The sequence below is a fragment of the Tachysurus fulvidraco genome, chromosome 7 (assembly GCF_022655615.1).
Source record: "Tachysurus fulvidraco isolate hzauxx_2018 chromosome 7, HZAU_PFXX_2.0, whole genome shotgun sequence".
Classification (NCBI taxonomy): Eukaryota; Metazoa; Chordata; class Actinopteri; order Siluriformes; family Bagridae; genus Tachysurus; species Tachysurus fulvidraco.
The window spans coordinates 17,799,555-17,817,054 of NC_062524.1; the positions used below are offsets into that span (position 1 = coordinate 17,799,555).

Below are 17,500 nucleotides of genomic sequence, written 5' to 3' on the forward strand. Positions count from 1 at the left end.
GGGAAAGAAAACAGGGGAAGAGAGGGGAATGAGAGAGAGAGAGGAAAGGAGAGAAAGAGCGAGAGAGATGGAAGAGTTGAGGGAAATGGGGTGAGAGTGCGATGGAGAGGAGGACGAGGGAGGAATGAGAGAGGTAGATGTATAACAAAATGGAGAGGCATGAAACGAGGGAGGGAAAGACAATGAGAGAGGAAGAAAGACAGATGAGAGACAACAAGAGAGAGATTAGGGAGAGAAAGAGAGAGAGAGAGCTATGAGAGAGGAAGAGCTGAGTGTAGGAAAGTGAGATGAGGGAGACAGACAGACAAGAGGGAGGGAGAGAGTGAACACAGTGAAAGAGGAAGAGAGAGATGGAGAGAAGGATATGAGAACAAGATAGATGGAGAATCAGAGTAGATGTTAAAATCCATCAGTGTGAAGCGAAATTAAAATCATGAATCGATTTACTACCTTATTAAAGAAATTTAATATCTTACAAGAATAATAATGACATTAAATAGATTTTATGTCTAAAAAAATTAAGTATAATGTTTTTAAATGATCACACGCATTCCATCTAATGATTATGATAATAAAACTGATGGTGAAGATGGTGATGATGATGATGTTGCTGTAGGGGCGGCTGGCCGTGGCAGGTTGCAGTGCGACTGCGTGGCTCTCAGTCAGACGGGCGACTTGTGTGTGGTGCCACTCTGATCAGTAGCTGTTGGGTGCTGACATCAGCACACTGTTTTAAGAGGTACGTGTACACACACACACACACACACACACACACACAAAACCTTAACACACCAAATGTTAAAAGAGAAAGAAGACAAAGACTATGGAAGTGTAACTGTAGCTCTTGCTGTAAACGTAGTTCCGCTCAGCTTGCAACCTGACTGACAGCCTAAACACACACACATGACATGATAGTGAATGGGTTTCAGCTGAGAACACACACATGCATACGTGTCACTGAACTGGACAGTGGATGTTTAAGGGCAATTCGATTTACTACAAACTACATTTAAATTTGTACAAAATGCATTTGATTTAATACCAAGTGCAATCAATTCAGGAACCAACAGCATTTGATTCAGTACCTATTTTTTAGCCTTTTATGCACATGACTTCATGCAGTGTGAAGCTTCCAAGTGATTGGTTGAAACAATAACTGCATGGCAGTATGTGTTGTTAACAAAATGGCCGAGAAATGTCTATATAACTATTTGAAGATGCGCAGTGGAAACGCTGTGAGCTCTCTGATCAAACAGTCTATGTAGAAGTAAATTCACTATGCCTTTTCTCCATCATAATTTAAAACATATCCGGAATTTCCAAAGAGATATGAGTAATGCGTTTGTCCCAGACTCCCCACAGCGAGAGAGAGAGAGAGCGAGAAGAGCGAGAGAAGGGGAAAGAGAGAGAGAGTGAGAGAGAGATAGAGAGAGGTGGAAAGAGACCGAGAACCTATCCAAGAAACGGTTACAAAATATGAGCCATGACATCAGTGTGTTGCTATGATTTTCTCTCTCTCTCTTACACACACACACACACACACACACACACACAAATGCACATTAATAGCAGTTATTACCTTGTAAAACAATGTGCCTGAATCACATCAGGCTGTAGAGGCTATGGAGAGTAAAATAGGTCACACATATCAGTTTGTAGAGCATGACATTACAGACATTACACAATACAAACAAACAGCAGACTATTTTTATTCCCCAGGCCCATTCCGTAATATTGGCCAACCATAATGAAATTCCAGGGCTCTGATTAGTGCCGTAATAACAGGCTGATAGTTCTGTTGGTTGTGTTATTATTAGAAGCTCCACTGAACACTAATGATGCACAGTTAAGATAACAAGCCTGTATATATATGTGTGTGTGTGTGTGTGTGTGTGTGTGTGTGTGTGTGTGTGTGTGTGTGTGTGTGTGTGTGTGTGTGTGTGTGTGTGTGTGTGTGTGTGTGTGTAAAAGTTTCCAACCATATTTAACTTAATTTGCTTATCTTGCTAGTTGATGCTAGTTTTAAGGAAAACTAAGCCACAGTTGTGCGACGGTAAAAACCTGATGTTAGATTGCCCTCTTTGGAATGTTGCAGACCCTTGGGGGTATGCCATCCTGATCCGCCGCTGGCACTGCTAGGAAGCGGCTTGGCATTCCGAAGGAGGCAGCATCGTTTCCGGAAAAAGTCCTCACCGTGTAACGGGACACTGTGCCGCCTGTCTGGCAAAGGACACTTCGTTTCCGCTGTGCAGCGACACTTTTAGCCTTTAGCCCCCTCACAGGCTTACACACTATGGAAAGAAAGCACGGGCACGGATTAAATATACTGTGTAGAGTATATTACACGCATGCCTCAAGTTAAAACCTCAGTGTAGATTAGCAGCCATTTATAACCTTCTCGGCAATACCTGATTACTTAACAATTACTTACTTTATAGGCTGAGATTTGTTTTACACATGATATGCTACTATATAGAGAATGTTAAAGTAAGGCCTGTGGAAAATGTTATATGGTATAAGGTGTTGGGCTTGGCCCGAGAAGATAACTTCCTCTGCATCTCTGCTTTCGCTGCGCATCCAGCTTTGGTTGACAGGAACTTCCTGAGAGATTGATTTGAGGGCATTTGAGTCATTTGAGTCGCATACCAAGTCAAGGAGGAGGTCATTTGAGTGACATGTTGACAGCTCTAACATAGTGCTGCATAACGTCTACAGAATGAGTGAACTGAAGTTCTCGCTCTTTGGGCTGTATTTGAGGTTTAGCTCTCAGATCAAATCGCATCAAAACCATCTTTTCCTGTGTCTTTCCTCTTCTCAGGTACGGTAATGGCACAAGCACCTACAAAGTACGAGTCGGCGATTATCACACCCTAGTTCCCGAGGAACACGAGGACGAATACGCCGTGGACAAAATCGTCCTTCATCCTCGCTATCATCCACAGGGCAACGACTACGACCTCGCTCTGGTGCGCCTGATGCGGCACGGAGGTCACCGAGGTCACAGCGGAGAGTGCGTGCGCCAGAGTTACGCTGTACTTCCTGTGTGCTTGCCAGGATGGAGGGAAAGAGCTCCGAAGGACTTGACTAAGTGCTACATTACTGGCTGGGGAGACACGGGTAAGAGATAAAATATAAACCGATGTTTCTTACATTACTACATAATAGACTTTTTTATTTACAACATTTATAACATGCTGTACACAAAATCACTGTTTGTGCCTAATAAGACACTTAGCATAAGCTAATATAATTCAAATTTATATGTTTAACGCAGTTAACAATAAGAATAACAATAAGAATTGTTACAAAGAAGCTATACAGAAATCAAGAAGCAGATTTAAATCCCTGATGATCAAACCTGAAGCGCCACGAATGAGGAAAACCAACATGATGAAGAAATACCTGAGGTGATTGTTTTAGCATGTAGCTGTTAAGCTTTTTACAAATACTGTATAAAGACACACTCACATTAAAAAGGATTGAAATACCATTTCCCTCAGATATTTATAAGATGTTAGTATTTAGCTTTATACACAGATAATACAAATACAGAGTAACACTTAAAAGATGTGAAATACCAACATTTCCCTCAGATATGTTGAGAAATATCTAAAAAAGATTCTGTTCGCTTGAAATTACAACATAATTCCGCTTAGCGTAACCGCTACCTGAACTTCCACAGATTCTGCCGTGTTGATAAACATTGAGTCATGAGCTTGTTTATTGTTGAAGTTATCTGTTAAACAAAGCCAACATGACCTTATCGAATAAACTCAGAGGAAATCTACTCACAATCTGGAGAGAATACACAATTTTTGCCTTCTCGTTCTTAGTAAATAAGACACACAGACCCGTGTGTGTGCGTGTGTGTGTGTGTGTGTGTGTGTGTGTGTGTGTGTGTGAACAAGTATGAAATGTGATGGGACTGTATGAAAGTGGGACTGACAGGGCTTGAGAACAGTTTGACAGAATCATTTCACACTGTAGATTGAGTTTGTGCTTCTTGCCCCACACACACACACACACACACACACACACACAAACACGTACACACACATCATAACTTTTTGCTTTATAGAACTCTTTCTTCAGAGAACATTTCTCCAGTCTAATGCAGAACGTTTCTTAAACTACACACAGATGATCTACTATGTTTTAGGTTCGATACTAATAAAAAAAATGTATATACATTTTACATGCTATAAAATATATATATTTTTTAATTTACTAAAAAATTGCTAATTCATTTGGTAAAATAAATCATTTTAACCTATAAATTCATAATTAATCATTAAAGAGTAGTTGTAGTTCATTTCAAACATAAATATTTACAAAGGTATTACTCTCTATTATTTGTTATTCGGTTATCATTTATTCATTCATCTTCAGTCTGCTTTTTTTTTTTTTTACTAAATAATGTGTGTGTGTATATATATATATACATTTTTTATGTTTTATTGATTTAGTCAAACAAATATCAATAATATTTAATAGTCTATATATCGATAATCTTTTAACACAAAGAATTTAACACAAAAAACCTTCTCTCATCAGGCCCAAATGCACATTTTTGTTATTCAGCACAAATGATTTTTATTATACTTTTTGTAACAAAACATAAACGAAGCATAACATAAAACCTTAATGTAAAACCTCTAAATAAAACCTCTTTGTAATGCCAAACAACAGACACATCTTATATTATACCTATTTAAACAAAATAAATGTTTTTTGGGTAGTTTTTAATGTAAAATATATATTTATTTATACCTCTCAGGTAGAAGTTTACGTTGAAATATTGGAAAATTCTGCACATTTTCATAGATTTGCAACATTGCAGCTTAAGATTGAGAAATAAATAATGTAAAGTTACAACCTGCCTCTTTATAGGTTTAAGAGATTAAAAATCTATCCCTGTGTCAGTTAAATAGATATCTCTATAAGGCTCTTGGCCCAGCCAGATCCTTTATGGCCAGATCCTTTATGGTGATTCTTCCCTGTCACTTGTGGCATGCCAAAATTACTTCAAGGCTACAGCTGTGACTCATTCAGGAAGTCAGATTTTCCAGTGCTGCATACAGTAACATGTCAGAATGTGTCAGTGCTGTAAACCTAAATCAGTGGTGTGACGATTAGTGTAAAAAAAACAACCCACATTAAAAACGAGTGTCCAGTGTACGTGTCGGTCAAAATCCATGGGAATAACTGAGAATATGACATAAAGCCATGAAACATAACGTGTTTTGTTTGCATTTTATGTGAAATTATCAATTAAATAAATTGGCTCTTTTTTTGCCAGCAAGGCGACCATTCAAGATCATCCGCAAGCAGCGTGGAGTAATGAGAATTAAACACATGTGATGGATACTTTATTTATCCCTGTGAGAAATTCACAAATTCCAACAGTATCCACAAACTTGGGTAAATAAGGAATACAATAAATTTTATAAAAAAAAATGCTATAATATGTAATAACTATACTAACTTATGTCATGATCTAAAAATGCTTTTAAAATAGCAAGAGAGAGAGAGAGCGAGAGAGCGAGATGGACAGAGCAACACCCTAATCACAGACAGATGAATGCTATAAGGATCATATGGCTGATGGTGTCGGCTTGTGTGTGTGTGAGTTTGGGAAGACTGGGTAGCTTGATCTGTCATGCGTATCCAGCTGTGTGTCCAGATAAAGTTAAAGAAAACACTGTAATGACAAAACATGTAGTTGCAGGGATTCAGAGAAGATGGATAGAGGAAAGAAAGTAATGGATTTCTTGTAACCAGACATATTTTTATCCCAACAGCTGGGGTCAGGTATATTCTCACACACGCACACAAATGAACACAGTACAGTAGCTTATACTTCCAAGATAAAAAGCGTGACCTGGTTCTGCGTGTCAGACGCCACAGTGGTTTGGCCATGGGATTACACACACATCTGTGCTGCACGTCTTCATAGCGCTGTCTGCTGTGTAATACTCATGTTCTGCTTGCGAATGCCTTTCCTGATTTATGAGCTGGTTTAAAGACGGTCAGCTGCATCGAATGAATTCATAGCGCTTGTTGCTCCAGGTGCATTCCTTTCAATCAACTTTTGAGCACAAGGCAAAATGTGAAGTGAAGTGTGCACGGGTTTCTGTGTAGACGTCATGTCTGGGTGTGTGTCTGTGTCTCCGTGCCTTAATTTTTTTACCCCTAGTATTGATATTAAAATAAGAAGTTTTGAAATATTGTGAAATTCTAGTTTTTCAAGATCTCAGACATACATGGGTGTAATGATTCACTTTAGATTTGATTCGAATCACAATGATGATTCAATTCAGTTTGATTCTTTGGAACAAAGGTGATATGAATTTTAAATAATGCAAAACAATGTGCTAAGTCAAAAATAGCTATGAACTGAGGTTCAATATTGTAAACAAAACATATAACAGTTTCACTGTATTTTAAATAAGTAGATAATTTTTTATTGTCGAAAAAAAATGACACAAACATGCAGTGGCTTATGGGTAATGTTTTCACCTTTTGGAGAAAAGTCAAAGTTACGAGCTTAGAATCTGAGCAAAAAAAAAATCAAATACATCTATCTGTATTCCATATAGAATATGTACACAGTAAAATCTGTGTGTGTGTGTGTGTGTTTTTTCCTCAGGCCGTGCGTATTCCAAAACCCTGCAGCAGGCATCCATCACGGTCCTAAGTAAGCGTCATTGCGAGCGTCACTACGGCAACCAGCTAACCAGCCGCATGCTCTGTGCTGGCTCGGCCCTCAGTGGTCGGCACGTGGACAGTTGCCGTGGTGACAGCGGTGGCCCGTTGGTGTGCGAGAGAGGTGCTAGCTGGATTGTGTATGGGGTCACATCCTGGGGTCATGCGTGCCGACTACAAGACTCTCCGGGGGTGTACACCAAAGTGTCCGCCTTCTTGCCTTGGATCACGAAGGTCACTAACCAATAGGAGACCAGACGAATGACAAAGCACAGAGTCGTGGTGCTGGCTTAACATGGTCAACAAGGGTAATGAGTTAGAACTGTAGTAGCTGTCGTGTATAAGACAATGCGGTGGCGCTGTCTCATGAGCACAGCATCTTTGGGGTTTTTTTTTAATCAGTTTTAGTGCTAGCATTTATAGAGACTGTATGGATTTGGTTATAGGGACCACTATGTAGGGGCACAGTTAACTACAGAGCATGAAACATAGATTAGTTACTCATGTTACGCACTACAGCTGGCAGTCCGAAAGATGCTCTGCCGTCGCTAAGAATCGGACAACATAGCAACAGTGGTGACGCTGTTAACGCCTCCCTGAACAGATGACATCATCTGGAGCGCTTGAGCCTGTGATGAGAACATCGAGTGGGAGGGAGACATGCTTACATCCGTGAGGATTGACTCACACAAGCTCGAAGACATTTGCACTAACTTCTCAGTGAACATAAAAAATATATATACATAGATACAGTATATGTGTATTAAATCCATCAACACCTTCTGACCAATCAGTTTTAAGAATTATAAAACCGATTGAATTTTAGTATGCGGCTCACTAAAAAGTACCAAAGAAATAAAATGTACCACAAACCAATGGAATAAATAATACAATTAAATCTCAACAAAACACACATACACGGGAGCCTGACAATCAGCTTTCAAGATAAAATAAATAAAAATAATTTTTTTGTATCACTCAATTCAATTCAAGTTCTTGTGGAAACAAATCTAAACAAATCGATTTTGCTAATACAATTTGCAGAGTCACGGCCACTAAAAAAACTGTTATACTACATGGTGAGAATGTAGGCTATTACAACCTCAGTACGATCATAATTATAACAGACTATGCGAACTGAAGAATCCGCAGCGGTGGGAGGTTTTGCGGCTTTTGCTGTCAAATGTATTAGAATGTAAAAATGCAGCGAAAGAAACACAATAGTTTTCTGGCATACGGCCGGAGTATTACTGCACGGATCGTCCTAGTCTCACGTTAATCATCGCAAAACTGTTTTCATTTATAAACCTGGCTCATTGGCTTCAAAATTATTTATTTACTGATATTATTATTAAAGACGAGTGAACATTGCTGAAGAATTCACTCTATAATACTCTAACGCTATAAATGACTAGAATAGAATTGTTAATTTTCAGATAGTGATGACTCAAAAATCTAGTTATAGCTATATACCGGAGTTTCTAACTGTAGAAGATTCAAACTCTTGACGTTTAACCAAAAATCAACTGGCAGCGTATATCATATGTCAATATCCTGAACTTTGATTAATATGAGGAATAAGAAATTACTATTTTTCAGTTCTTGTCCATGTTATGGACATATTTCCCACCTGTTTTCCTCATGAAAAAGACATTTCTCTGTTAATATTTACCTAAATACAGTATATAATTCCTTATTGAAGCTATAATGTAACTTCCATAAGGTACATAAGTGTTATATATGCTACATGCTGTAAAGTCAGATCTTAACATTTGTGTTGTTGTTAAACAAATTTCTTTTTACAAAAACAAACAGTTTTTACAATCTTTAACACTAATAACAGTAGTAATGTCCAGAATTACCTAATTTTATTCACATTACACTTGCATGTACAAACACCATATCTGGGGTTCAGTCTGTCAAATTTCTTAAACAGACAATGACCCATACGGAAAAAACCTCACTTAAGATGTTTACATTTACTTTTTAATTTACAATTCAATGTTAATATTCATGTTAATGATTTTATTCCATTTATCAAGTTGATTCTCTGTTTTGTTACTTTACTAAGTTCACTGTAACAGTGTATTGGTGCTATTAAGAATCTTCTGGAAGTCTTATATCGTATTGGTGTAGTGCAATATGAATAAACGGGGGGAAAAACAAACGAGAACATATTTAGCGGATAGCTGACCATTTCAGTTTTGTAGCAATTTACACATTTTTGGATGAAAAGTGAAATTAAAAAACGTTAAGTTTAGGTTAAAATTCAGAATTGTTGCAAACTCAATGTTTTTCTTAACTCCACTTTTAAATTATTTTATTTTTTACTTTTTTTTTACGATTCAAAATACGATAAAAACTACAATAAAAGAATCTCAGAGTCCTTTGTTGCTCAGGCGGAGGTTATGTATGGCGCATTGTAAAGAGTTTAAACTTCAATAGCTGGAGTTCCTAACGAAGATGTGAAACTTCCAAGGTTACATTAAACTGACACAAACTCTGCTAACTTATGTAGCTTTTTTTGAAAACTGTGAGAACACTTCGGCTGAATTTTGTGATCTTTGTGTTGATATTTTTAATGTTTCCATTGTGCTTTAAACCTTGCATTTATTCAATTTATACAAAAAGACTTCATTCAGTTTTGTAATATTTTGTATTCATTAGATATTATAATTTGACTTGCTTGTAATTCCTCATTTTTTTTTTTTTTGGTAACAAATAAAATTTTACGATCTAAAAAGAAAACAAAAATAAAATAAAAAAATGTAAAAAAAAATATATTTTCTGTGATGTTTGGCTGTTACCATCAATATTTTAACTTAGAAAAGTACATGTTGTTTACCTGTAAACTTTTACTCTAAACAATATTTCTGATTCAATTATATACAAATTTTTTTAAAACTTAACACTATATTAATATTTCCAGGTAAATGATACACGTTGAAATCTTACAACATTGAACTTTTAGGAAACCGTGTTTAACAGTTAGGGAATACATTTTTGTCGAATTCTCAATTCTGATTGGTCGGAATTTGTTGATTCATTTTCTTTAACAGAATCAGATCACAGACATTTCCACTATGAGTGTCTTGACATGATTCGAGATTAAACAAAAGTTTTCTATAAACGTTTATGGAAGGAGTCTTCAGTATCAGAATACATGGCTTTGGAATGTAACATTTTACTCTCTCACTCACTCATTTTCTACAGCTTATCCGAACTACCTCGGGTCACGGGGAGCCTGTGCCTATCTTAGGCGTCATCGGGCATCAAGGCAGGATACACCCTGGATGGAGTTGTAACATTTTACATGTTGATAAAATTGCATCCATTTCATTAAACGCTAAAAATGATAGTGACTCATATCATTAGCTCATTATCGTAAGCGTAAAGTGTGACAGAGTACAGTAGCGATCCATCCCGCTGATGAATCATTACAGTAATTTAAAATCTTTACTAGAGATTTGTGAAAACTGGCTTTACAGATACCGAAATCATAATGTTTTCAAAATGACAGCAAAAAGAAGAGACTGGAGAATTGGTGTGTGTGTGTGTGTGTGTGTGTGTGTGTGTGAGAGAGAGAGAGAGAGAGACAGAGAGACAGAGAGAGAGAGAGAGAACGGTTTTAAACCTCAAGGGTTTTCTTAGGAATGAGAAATTCACTGAATTCAACATGCATTGCCAAGCAAACCCAGCCAAACCTCGCTCAAGTGCAGTGTGTGTGAGTGTAACAATTTTGTCAATTCTGACAGAACTGTGGCAAGTTGTCATTAGAAAAATGCTGGTGTGTGACAAATTGAGACTGTTTGCTAGCTCAGTCTGTACAACTTCTGTTTACACGACAAACACAAGTCGTGTGTGTGTGTTTCAAAGAAAATATTTTTTTTAAAAACCAGGTAACTAAGGAGATTAGCCTTTATGTTTTATGTATGTCACAGTTTAATCATTAAGTATGTGCTAACTTTACTTGTTAAAATGAACTTAGCTTCTAAGCACAGTACTTAGCATTGCTGGTAACTATTTTGAACAGAGAGCAGTATTTGGCAGGACTTGCCCTCGTGTAAGGAACCCTATTTGGCACATATTTCAAGAAAACTTGTTCACACCAATACAACGAATATCACATGGGAAAGCACTATTATGCGCCAACTTTCTTGCTAGTTGGATATTTAGCAGCTGTACACATTTATTGGGAACACGTGCTAGCTACAACATTTATCGATTTGCTTTATTTTTTTTACTTTTTGATCATTGTATTTTTAATTTTATTTTTAAAGATTTAAAATTGCTCCACGTGCATTTTAGCATGCGAGCCTACAAATACTGTAAGAAAAAGTGCACAAATGTGTGTTAGCATTTCTAAAATGGCTGCCGTTGCTGTATGAACACCAAGTAGACGTGAATATCAGTGTTCGGGACACAGGCTCTTTGTTTCACTGAGGCTGTTTTAGGTGTCAGCACCCACTTGTGAAAGGAGAGGAGTTTTCTCTGAGGTTTGAGAAAGAATGAGAGGGAAAAAGAGAGAGAGAGAGATAGTGTGTGTGTGTGTATATGGATAGAAGAAGAGGAGAAAACTTTCTCAATGTTTTTGTGTTGAACGTTCCAGATTCGTTGTCCTTTTGAGTATTAAATAACACCCCTTCTACCTTTACAGGAATTTTTGGAGCTTCTTTTCTCCTCACTGTGCTTTGTATCTCTGCTAACAGCAACTGCTATGTAAGAAACTGTAGGTTTTTAATATTTTTTAAGTAGAAATTGCCAGCTGAGTGAAATGTGTCACAACTGAGAGCTGAGCTAAAACCAGTCTTTTGAGTAACATCTTGTAAATTTAACGCTATGTTTACTACTTAAAAAGAAAAAGAAATATATATATATATATATATATATATATATATATATATATATATATATATATATATATATATATACGTATATATATATACGTATATACGTATATATATATTTCTTTTTCTTTTTAAGTAGTAAACATAGCGTTAAATTTACAAGATGTTACTCAAAAGACTGGTTTTAGCTGTTTCTATATATTAGCTGTTTCTATATATATATATATTTATATATATATATTCTATATTAGCTGTTTCTATATATTTCTATATCTGTTTCTATATATATACACACACACACACAGGGTAATAAATATTAAGGTACTAGACTGGTCTGTTTCTCGTCTAGGTCTGAAGAAAAATCCTTGCTCACCAGCGTGACTGCAACGCCACCTGATGGACAGACACATCCATTAGAACTTTTTTTTTGCCTTTTCATAAATAAAACGAAGGATTATTCATCCAAAACACATCAGTACTAATGAATAGATGTTAATGTGGTCTTTTATTCTAGTTTTTTGTTAAAGCTCCATCTAGCTAATGGTCTATATGTGAAGAGAAGAACGTTGTGTGTTAGCATTTAGGCCTTAAAATCATTTTAAAACAGCGTTCAGAATGTATTAAATGATAAACTATTTGTGTGTAGTATTTTACTCTGCTTATACCACAACAATTATCTAACTGTGTAGCAACTTCCTGTTTTTGCTACACTACAGTAGTAGCTACAGCTGAACAAGCATAAAATAATAATAATAATAATAATAATAATAATAATAATAATAATAATAATAATAATAATAATAAAAGTGTTCCAAACCACTAAAACTGGAGACTCCTTCCTCATAGAAAACAACCAGGCCAACAATTGTTTTTTTTCTTCTTTCCAGTACACATTAGCTGTATGTCACATCACATTAAAAAATGTTTTGTTTAGTTCATCAAGCTATTCGTTTAGGTGCAGTGCTCATGTTGTTACTATAGAAACAATAACATTATGACAAGGAAGTTTATCATCTTCGGATCGAGTCAAATTCAACAACGCTTCGATCTACTGTAATAGATTTGGGAAGCATTGTAGCTGAACAAGCAAGTGTGTTGAACAAACACATAAAATGACAAATATGACGGTGTTATTAAAACATATTTCCAGTGTTTAATACATATTTATAATATATTCTGTACAGATTTCTAAAGCAGTTCTGCTCAAATGAGGTGAAAAAAAAAATAAAGAGCAGGTAACTTTCAGACACACACACACACACACACACACACACACACACACACACACACACACACACACACACACACACACACACACACACACCTCTCAGCATTGCATCACCAGTGAGCGCTTCCATTTAGTTAATTCAGAATAAATGTATTTATTTCCCTCGCTTCCATTCCGAGTCCATCGAGCTCCACTGTTAAGATTCAGAGCTGTGACACTCCTTTAACCAGCAGCTTCACCCCTGAATCTGTGTCCTGTTCGTCTTCTTGCCTGCTGTTTACTAAAGAGTTCATGTTTAAGTGAGAAAAGATTATTCAAGCAGTGGTAATGTCAGTAAAAAAAAAGGTCTTGTTAGGTTTGTTTAACCTTTCACATGTGATGATGTTTGACATGACCAGAGCATGGAGCTGTAACAGAGACCGTCAATGAGAACTGGTTTTATTTCAGCATCATAGTCAGATTGATTCTTATTTAATAAGTATACACTGTTAAAAAAAAAAAAGGCATTTTTTTATTTGTTTGAGAAAATTAAAACATGAGAATGAAGAATTCCCATTTTGGATTTAAATACATTATGGAATAAAACCAGTTCATGGTCTTACACAGCCTCTCTCTCAATCTCCATGTATTTGCCTTTGCAGCATCACTCCAACAATCCAGCACTTCTTCTGGTCCAGCAGTGCTGCTTACTGGCCTTCTGTCCAGCTCTTGCCTCTGTCCTTCCAGGTGCAGTGTCCTTTGAGGTCATGACCCCTTGACGGTTGCCCCTAAGAGCGGCAGGGTCAGTGGATTAAATGCTACCTGACCTTTTGTAGTTCTTCACGGAGCCATGCTGGGAGAGGCTGGCCAAGTCTATGGAGGAGCTTCGACAGCTCAATGTTATGATCCCGGTAGAAATGAGAGAGGAAAAGTCGAGACTGGATCGAGAGACAGAGGAAGAGAAAAAGCGAGAGAGATGATTAATGAGTCTCATTAATTCACCATGTTCATGCAGTCATCCAATAAGGCAATCATGTGGTACCAGTGCAATGCATAAAATCTTGCAGATACAGGTCAAGAGTTTCAGATAATGTTCACATCAAACATCAGAATGGGAATAAAGTCTCAGTGAACTCAGTAATTTGTTTAGATTCGTTCAGATACATCAGTGACCCTTGCTGTTTCGTTGTTATAAAATGTACATATCTACAAATGCAGTATTTTCACCTCAAATGACAACAACAAATCGATTATATTAATATATTTAGTCAACTGTTAAACTCTATCCAGGATGTATCCTGCCTTGATGTCCGATGACGCCTGAGATCGGCACAGGCTCCCCGTGACCCGAGTAGTTCGGATAAAACGGTAGAAAATGAGTGAGTGAGTCAACTGTTAAATTTGGGTGAAAAAATCAAAACATCTGCAAAATCATTCGACATCATGTTTAAATATTTTTTTTTGTCATCAATCATTGCAAACTGTAATCATTCTTCATGAGCAGGTATAAAACTTCTACAGTGCTCAAGTGCTATTCTCTTTACAGCATGGCTCCACCCATTTCTTCTCTTGTTGAAGAAGAACACACGCATCTGAGCTGCATGAGCAACAAATCCAGGTTTGTTCGTTCAGTTTGTGCTGAATCACACCACACAATCTACTCCAGTCAGGAAAAAGCTGCCAAAGCAGTCACATGGACGATTCTTTCACTTAAAAAGATTTGTTCAAAATACAATCATATGTTCACAGAATGGTGCGAATGGTTGATGACAGATCAGACTCGGTCGAGCTAACAGGAAGGCTACGATAACTCCAATAATCACTTTTTACAACTGTGGTGAGCAGAAAAGCATCTCAGGATTGCGTTCTTGCCAGCCAAGAACAGGAACCTAAGGCTGTAATAGATGCGAGCTCACTAAAACCGTGAACAGGTGAAGACCAGAATAGGACATTTCACATGATTCACTGACTGGATAATAAGTTGCATCCATGTTATTAATAAGGCTAAATATAATATCACATAATGTAACATCACATCTGTCCACCCTACCGCTGTCCTGTGAAAAAAACAATCTGTATTTAAAAAAGGAATAAATGAGAGTCTGGATTCACAAATGACGAAATTCAGTTTGTCCCAGACCCATTATTCTGAATTTCAGTTGTCTTTATCATCGATGTTAAAATACCAGCTGCTAAACCCTGATGCTTTTTAACATCGTATTGGGAACAGCTTTATCATGTGCTTATGAAACTGTGTGTGTGTGTGCTTGCGTGTGTGACTGTGGTGCGAGCTGCTGATTGTCATGTGGAGATCTGCATCTGAGGCGATAACAAATGACAGCAAGAGAGACAGAAAGAAATGAGAGAGGGATGAGTGCGAAATGAAGAAAAATGGGTGAGAGACGAATAGACAGATGGGCCTTATATCACCGCTGTTGTGTCCTCTCTCTCTCTCCTTCACACACACACACACACACGTGAGAGGTTACGCTGGTTATTAAAAAATTAGAAAATTATTTATTCAGAGCTATTAATTTATTTTCTTATAAATAATATATCTTCAAAGGCCAGTCTATGTTCACAAGAGGTCCTAAAGACTGCCATTTTTGGTTTTCTCTAAAAGCTCTCTCACACACACAAACACACACACAAACAGAGTGCCTTGGGGTTTGTGGGATTACGTGTGTTTGCTGGACAGCTCACGTAAATGTGTTTCATGAGCAACTTTGAAATCTTTTTTTTTATGTAACAAGCTTGAACATATTTTATGTAACTTCTTTCCTGTGAAGAATCTCTACACACGAAGCATCACCCCGCTGCCGGCTGTGGATACTGAACACATTGTACAGGCAAACTTATTAAACGCATGCTCAATAAAGAAAAAAAATGCTTCTTTAATTAATTCTTCATTCAAAGCATTTACACCATCAGCTCAACAGGGGGCGCTGCAGATATTCCTACACCATAGAACTCATAGCATGGGGCATAAGGAAAGATTTCTCTTCGTTTGTTGAGATTAGGCTTCTATCCCTTAACTAGATGGATCTGATTAAGATTCAAATGCTTTGTCTATTTTTTTTTTAACTGTTTGATCCCACCCCTTTCCCCCATCCAAGAGCAATATAGAGCACGTCTAAAATTGTGTACTTATACACCACTCTATGGCCCTGTGTAGTGCACACATTGAAAATTCTAAGCTCCAGGAATGTTGTGTAGAATGAGGAACATGTCAGACGCTCATTGATGACGTAATGCTAGAGGGCAGGGCTAACAATTTCGAATGAAATATTTTTGTTTTTTCCTACAATATAAAATTATTCCTATTAATTTATCGAAAAAATATCAATTCAACCACTGCCAATTCATAAAAAAAATTCAATTATTCAGTAACGTCCGTCTGCATCCTAACATCAATAAACAATTTCTTCCTTAAATGTGGTTATAGGGGGCACGGGGGGCTTAGTGGTTAGCACGTTTGCCTCACACCACCAGGGTTGGGGGTTCGATTCCCGCCTCCGCCTAGTGTGTGTGGAGTTTGCATGTTCTCCCCGTGCCTCGGGGGTTTCCTCCGGGTACTCTGGTTTCCTCCCCCGGTCCAAAGGCATGCATTATAGGTTGATTGGCATCTCTGGAAAATTGTCCATTGTGTGTGAGTGTGTGAGTGAATGAGAGTGTGTGCCCTGCGATGGGTTGGCACTCCGTCCAAGGTGTATCCTGGTTTGACGCTTGAGAAAGGCACAGGCTCCCTGTGACCCGAGAAGTTCGCATAAGCAAGAAGTTCTTTTGAAAATAATATCACCCACATCACCCATACTACAAAAACAGCCTTCTTCCACCTTAGAAACATTGCCAAGCTGAGAAACATCCTGTCTGTATCTGATGCTGAGAAACAAGTTCATGCATTCATGACCTCTAGACTGGACTATTGTAATGCGTTACTAGGTGGTTGTCCTGCATCTTTAATAAATACGCTACAGTTAGTCCAAAATGCAGCTGCCAGAGTTCTCACTAGGACAAGAAAATATGACCATATAACCCCAATTTTATCATCTCTACACTGGCTACCTGTTAAGTTTAGAATTGATTACAAACTGCTGCTACTCACGTATAAGGCTCTTAATGGTTTATCTCCCATGTATCTAACTAGTATTCTAACACATTACAATCCTTCACGCTCTCTGAGATCACAAAACTCAGGGCTTCTGGTAGTTCCCAGAATATCTAAGTCTACTAAAGGTGGTAGAGCGTTTTCTTATTTAGCTCCCAAACTTTGGAATAGTCTTCCTGATAGTGTTCGGGGCTCAGACACACTTTCCCAGTTTAATGTAGATTAAAAACTCATCTCTTTAGTCCGTCGTACACATAATACATCCCATAATATTGTGCACTTTTATATCAGACTTGCAAATATTATGAACAGCAGATATGTTAATCCCTCTCCACTGCTTCTCTCTTTCTACCCATCCCGAGGCATCCAGAAACTGTAGCAGCTCCGATCGTCTCCCGTGCGATGAAGATTTTGGACTGAGATGAGGCTGACTCAGCAAATCCTGAGGCATCTAGAGATATACTGTATCAGCTACAGTTAGACTCTGCTATACTAAAAAGATGTGAACTCCATGTGATCTTTTGCATCTATACAACATCTGTTTGACTGTATATTTATAATCACACCCTCTAGTGTCACCCATATGAGGATGGGTTCCCCTTTGAGTCTGGTTCCTCTCAAGGTTTCTTCCTT

At 37.5% G+C, this 17,500-nt stretch overlaps 2 protein-coding genes across 5 annotated transcripts in view; one reads left to right on the forward strand and one right to left on the reverse strand.

Annotated features, from left to right (window-relative positions):
* The window catches only part of prss12 (serine protease 12), a 27,581-nt gene extending 14,706 nt beyond the window's left edge, over positions 1-12,875 (forward strand). For 2 of the 4 annotated variants that reach the window (XM_027174401.2, XM_027174402.2), the window contains exons 11-15: positions 617-739; positions 2,819-3,117; positions 6,650-10,429; positions 11,363-11,424; positions 11,902-12,875. In XM_027174401.2, the coding sequence (XP_027030202.2) occupies positions 617-739; positions 2,819-3,117; positions 6,650-6,954 (727 nt within the window). In that variant the 3' untranslated portion in view covers positions 6,955-10,429; positions 11,363-11,424; positions 11,902-12,875. The other 2 variants (XM_047816166.1, XM_027174403.2) reach the window with 2 other exon arrangements.
* ndst3 (N-deacetylase/N-sulfotransferase (heparan glucosaminyl) 3) overlaps positions 12,705-17,500 on the reverse strand; it is a 67,458-nt gene continuing 62,662 nt past the window's right edge. Inside the window, exon 15 of the mRNA XM_047816165.1 lies at positions 12,705-13,697. Coding sequence (XP_047672121.1) covers positions 13,578-13,697 — 120 coding nt within the window. The 3' untranslated portion in view covers positions 12,705-13,577. The remainder of the gene's footprint in view (positions 13,698-17,500) is intronic.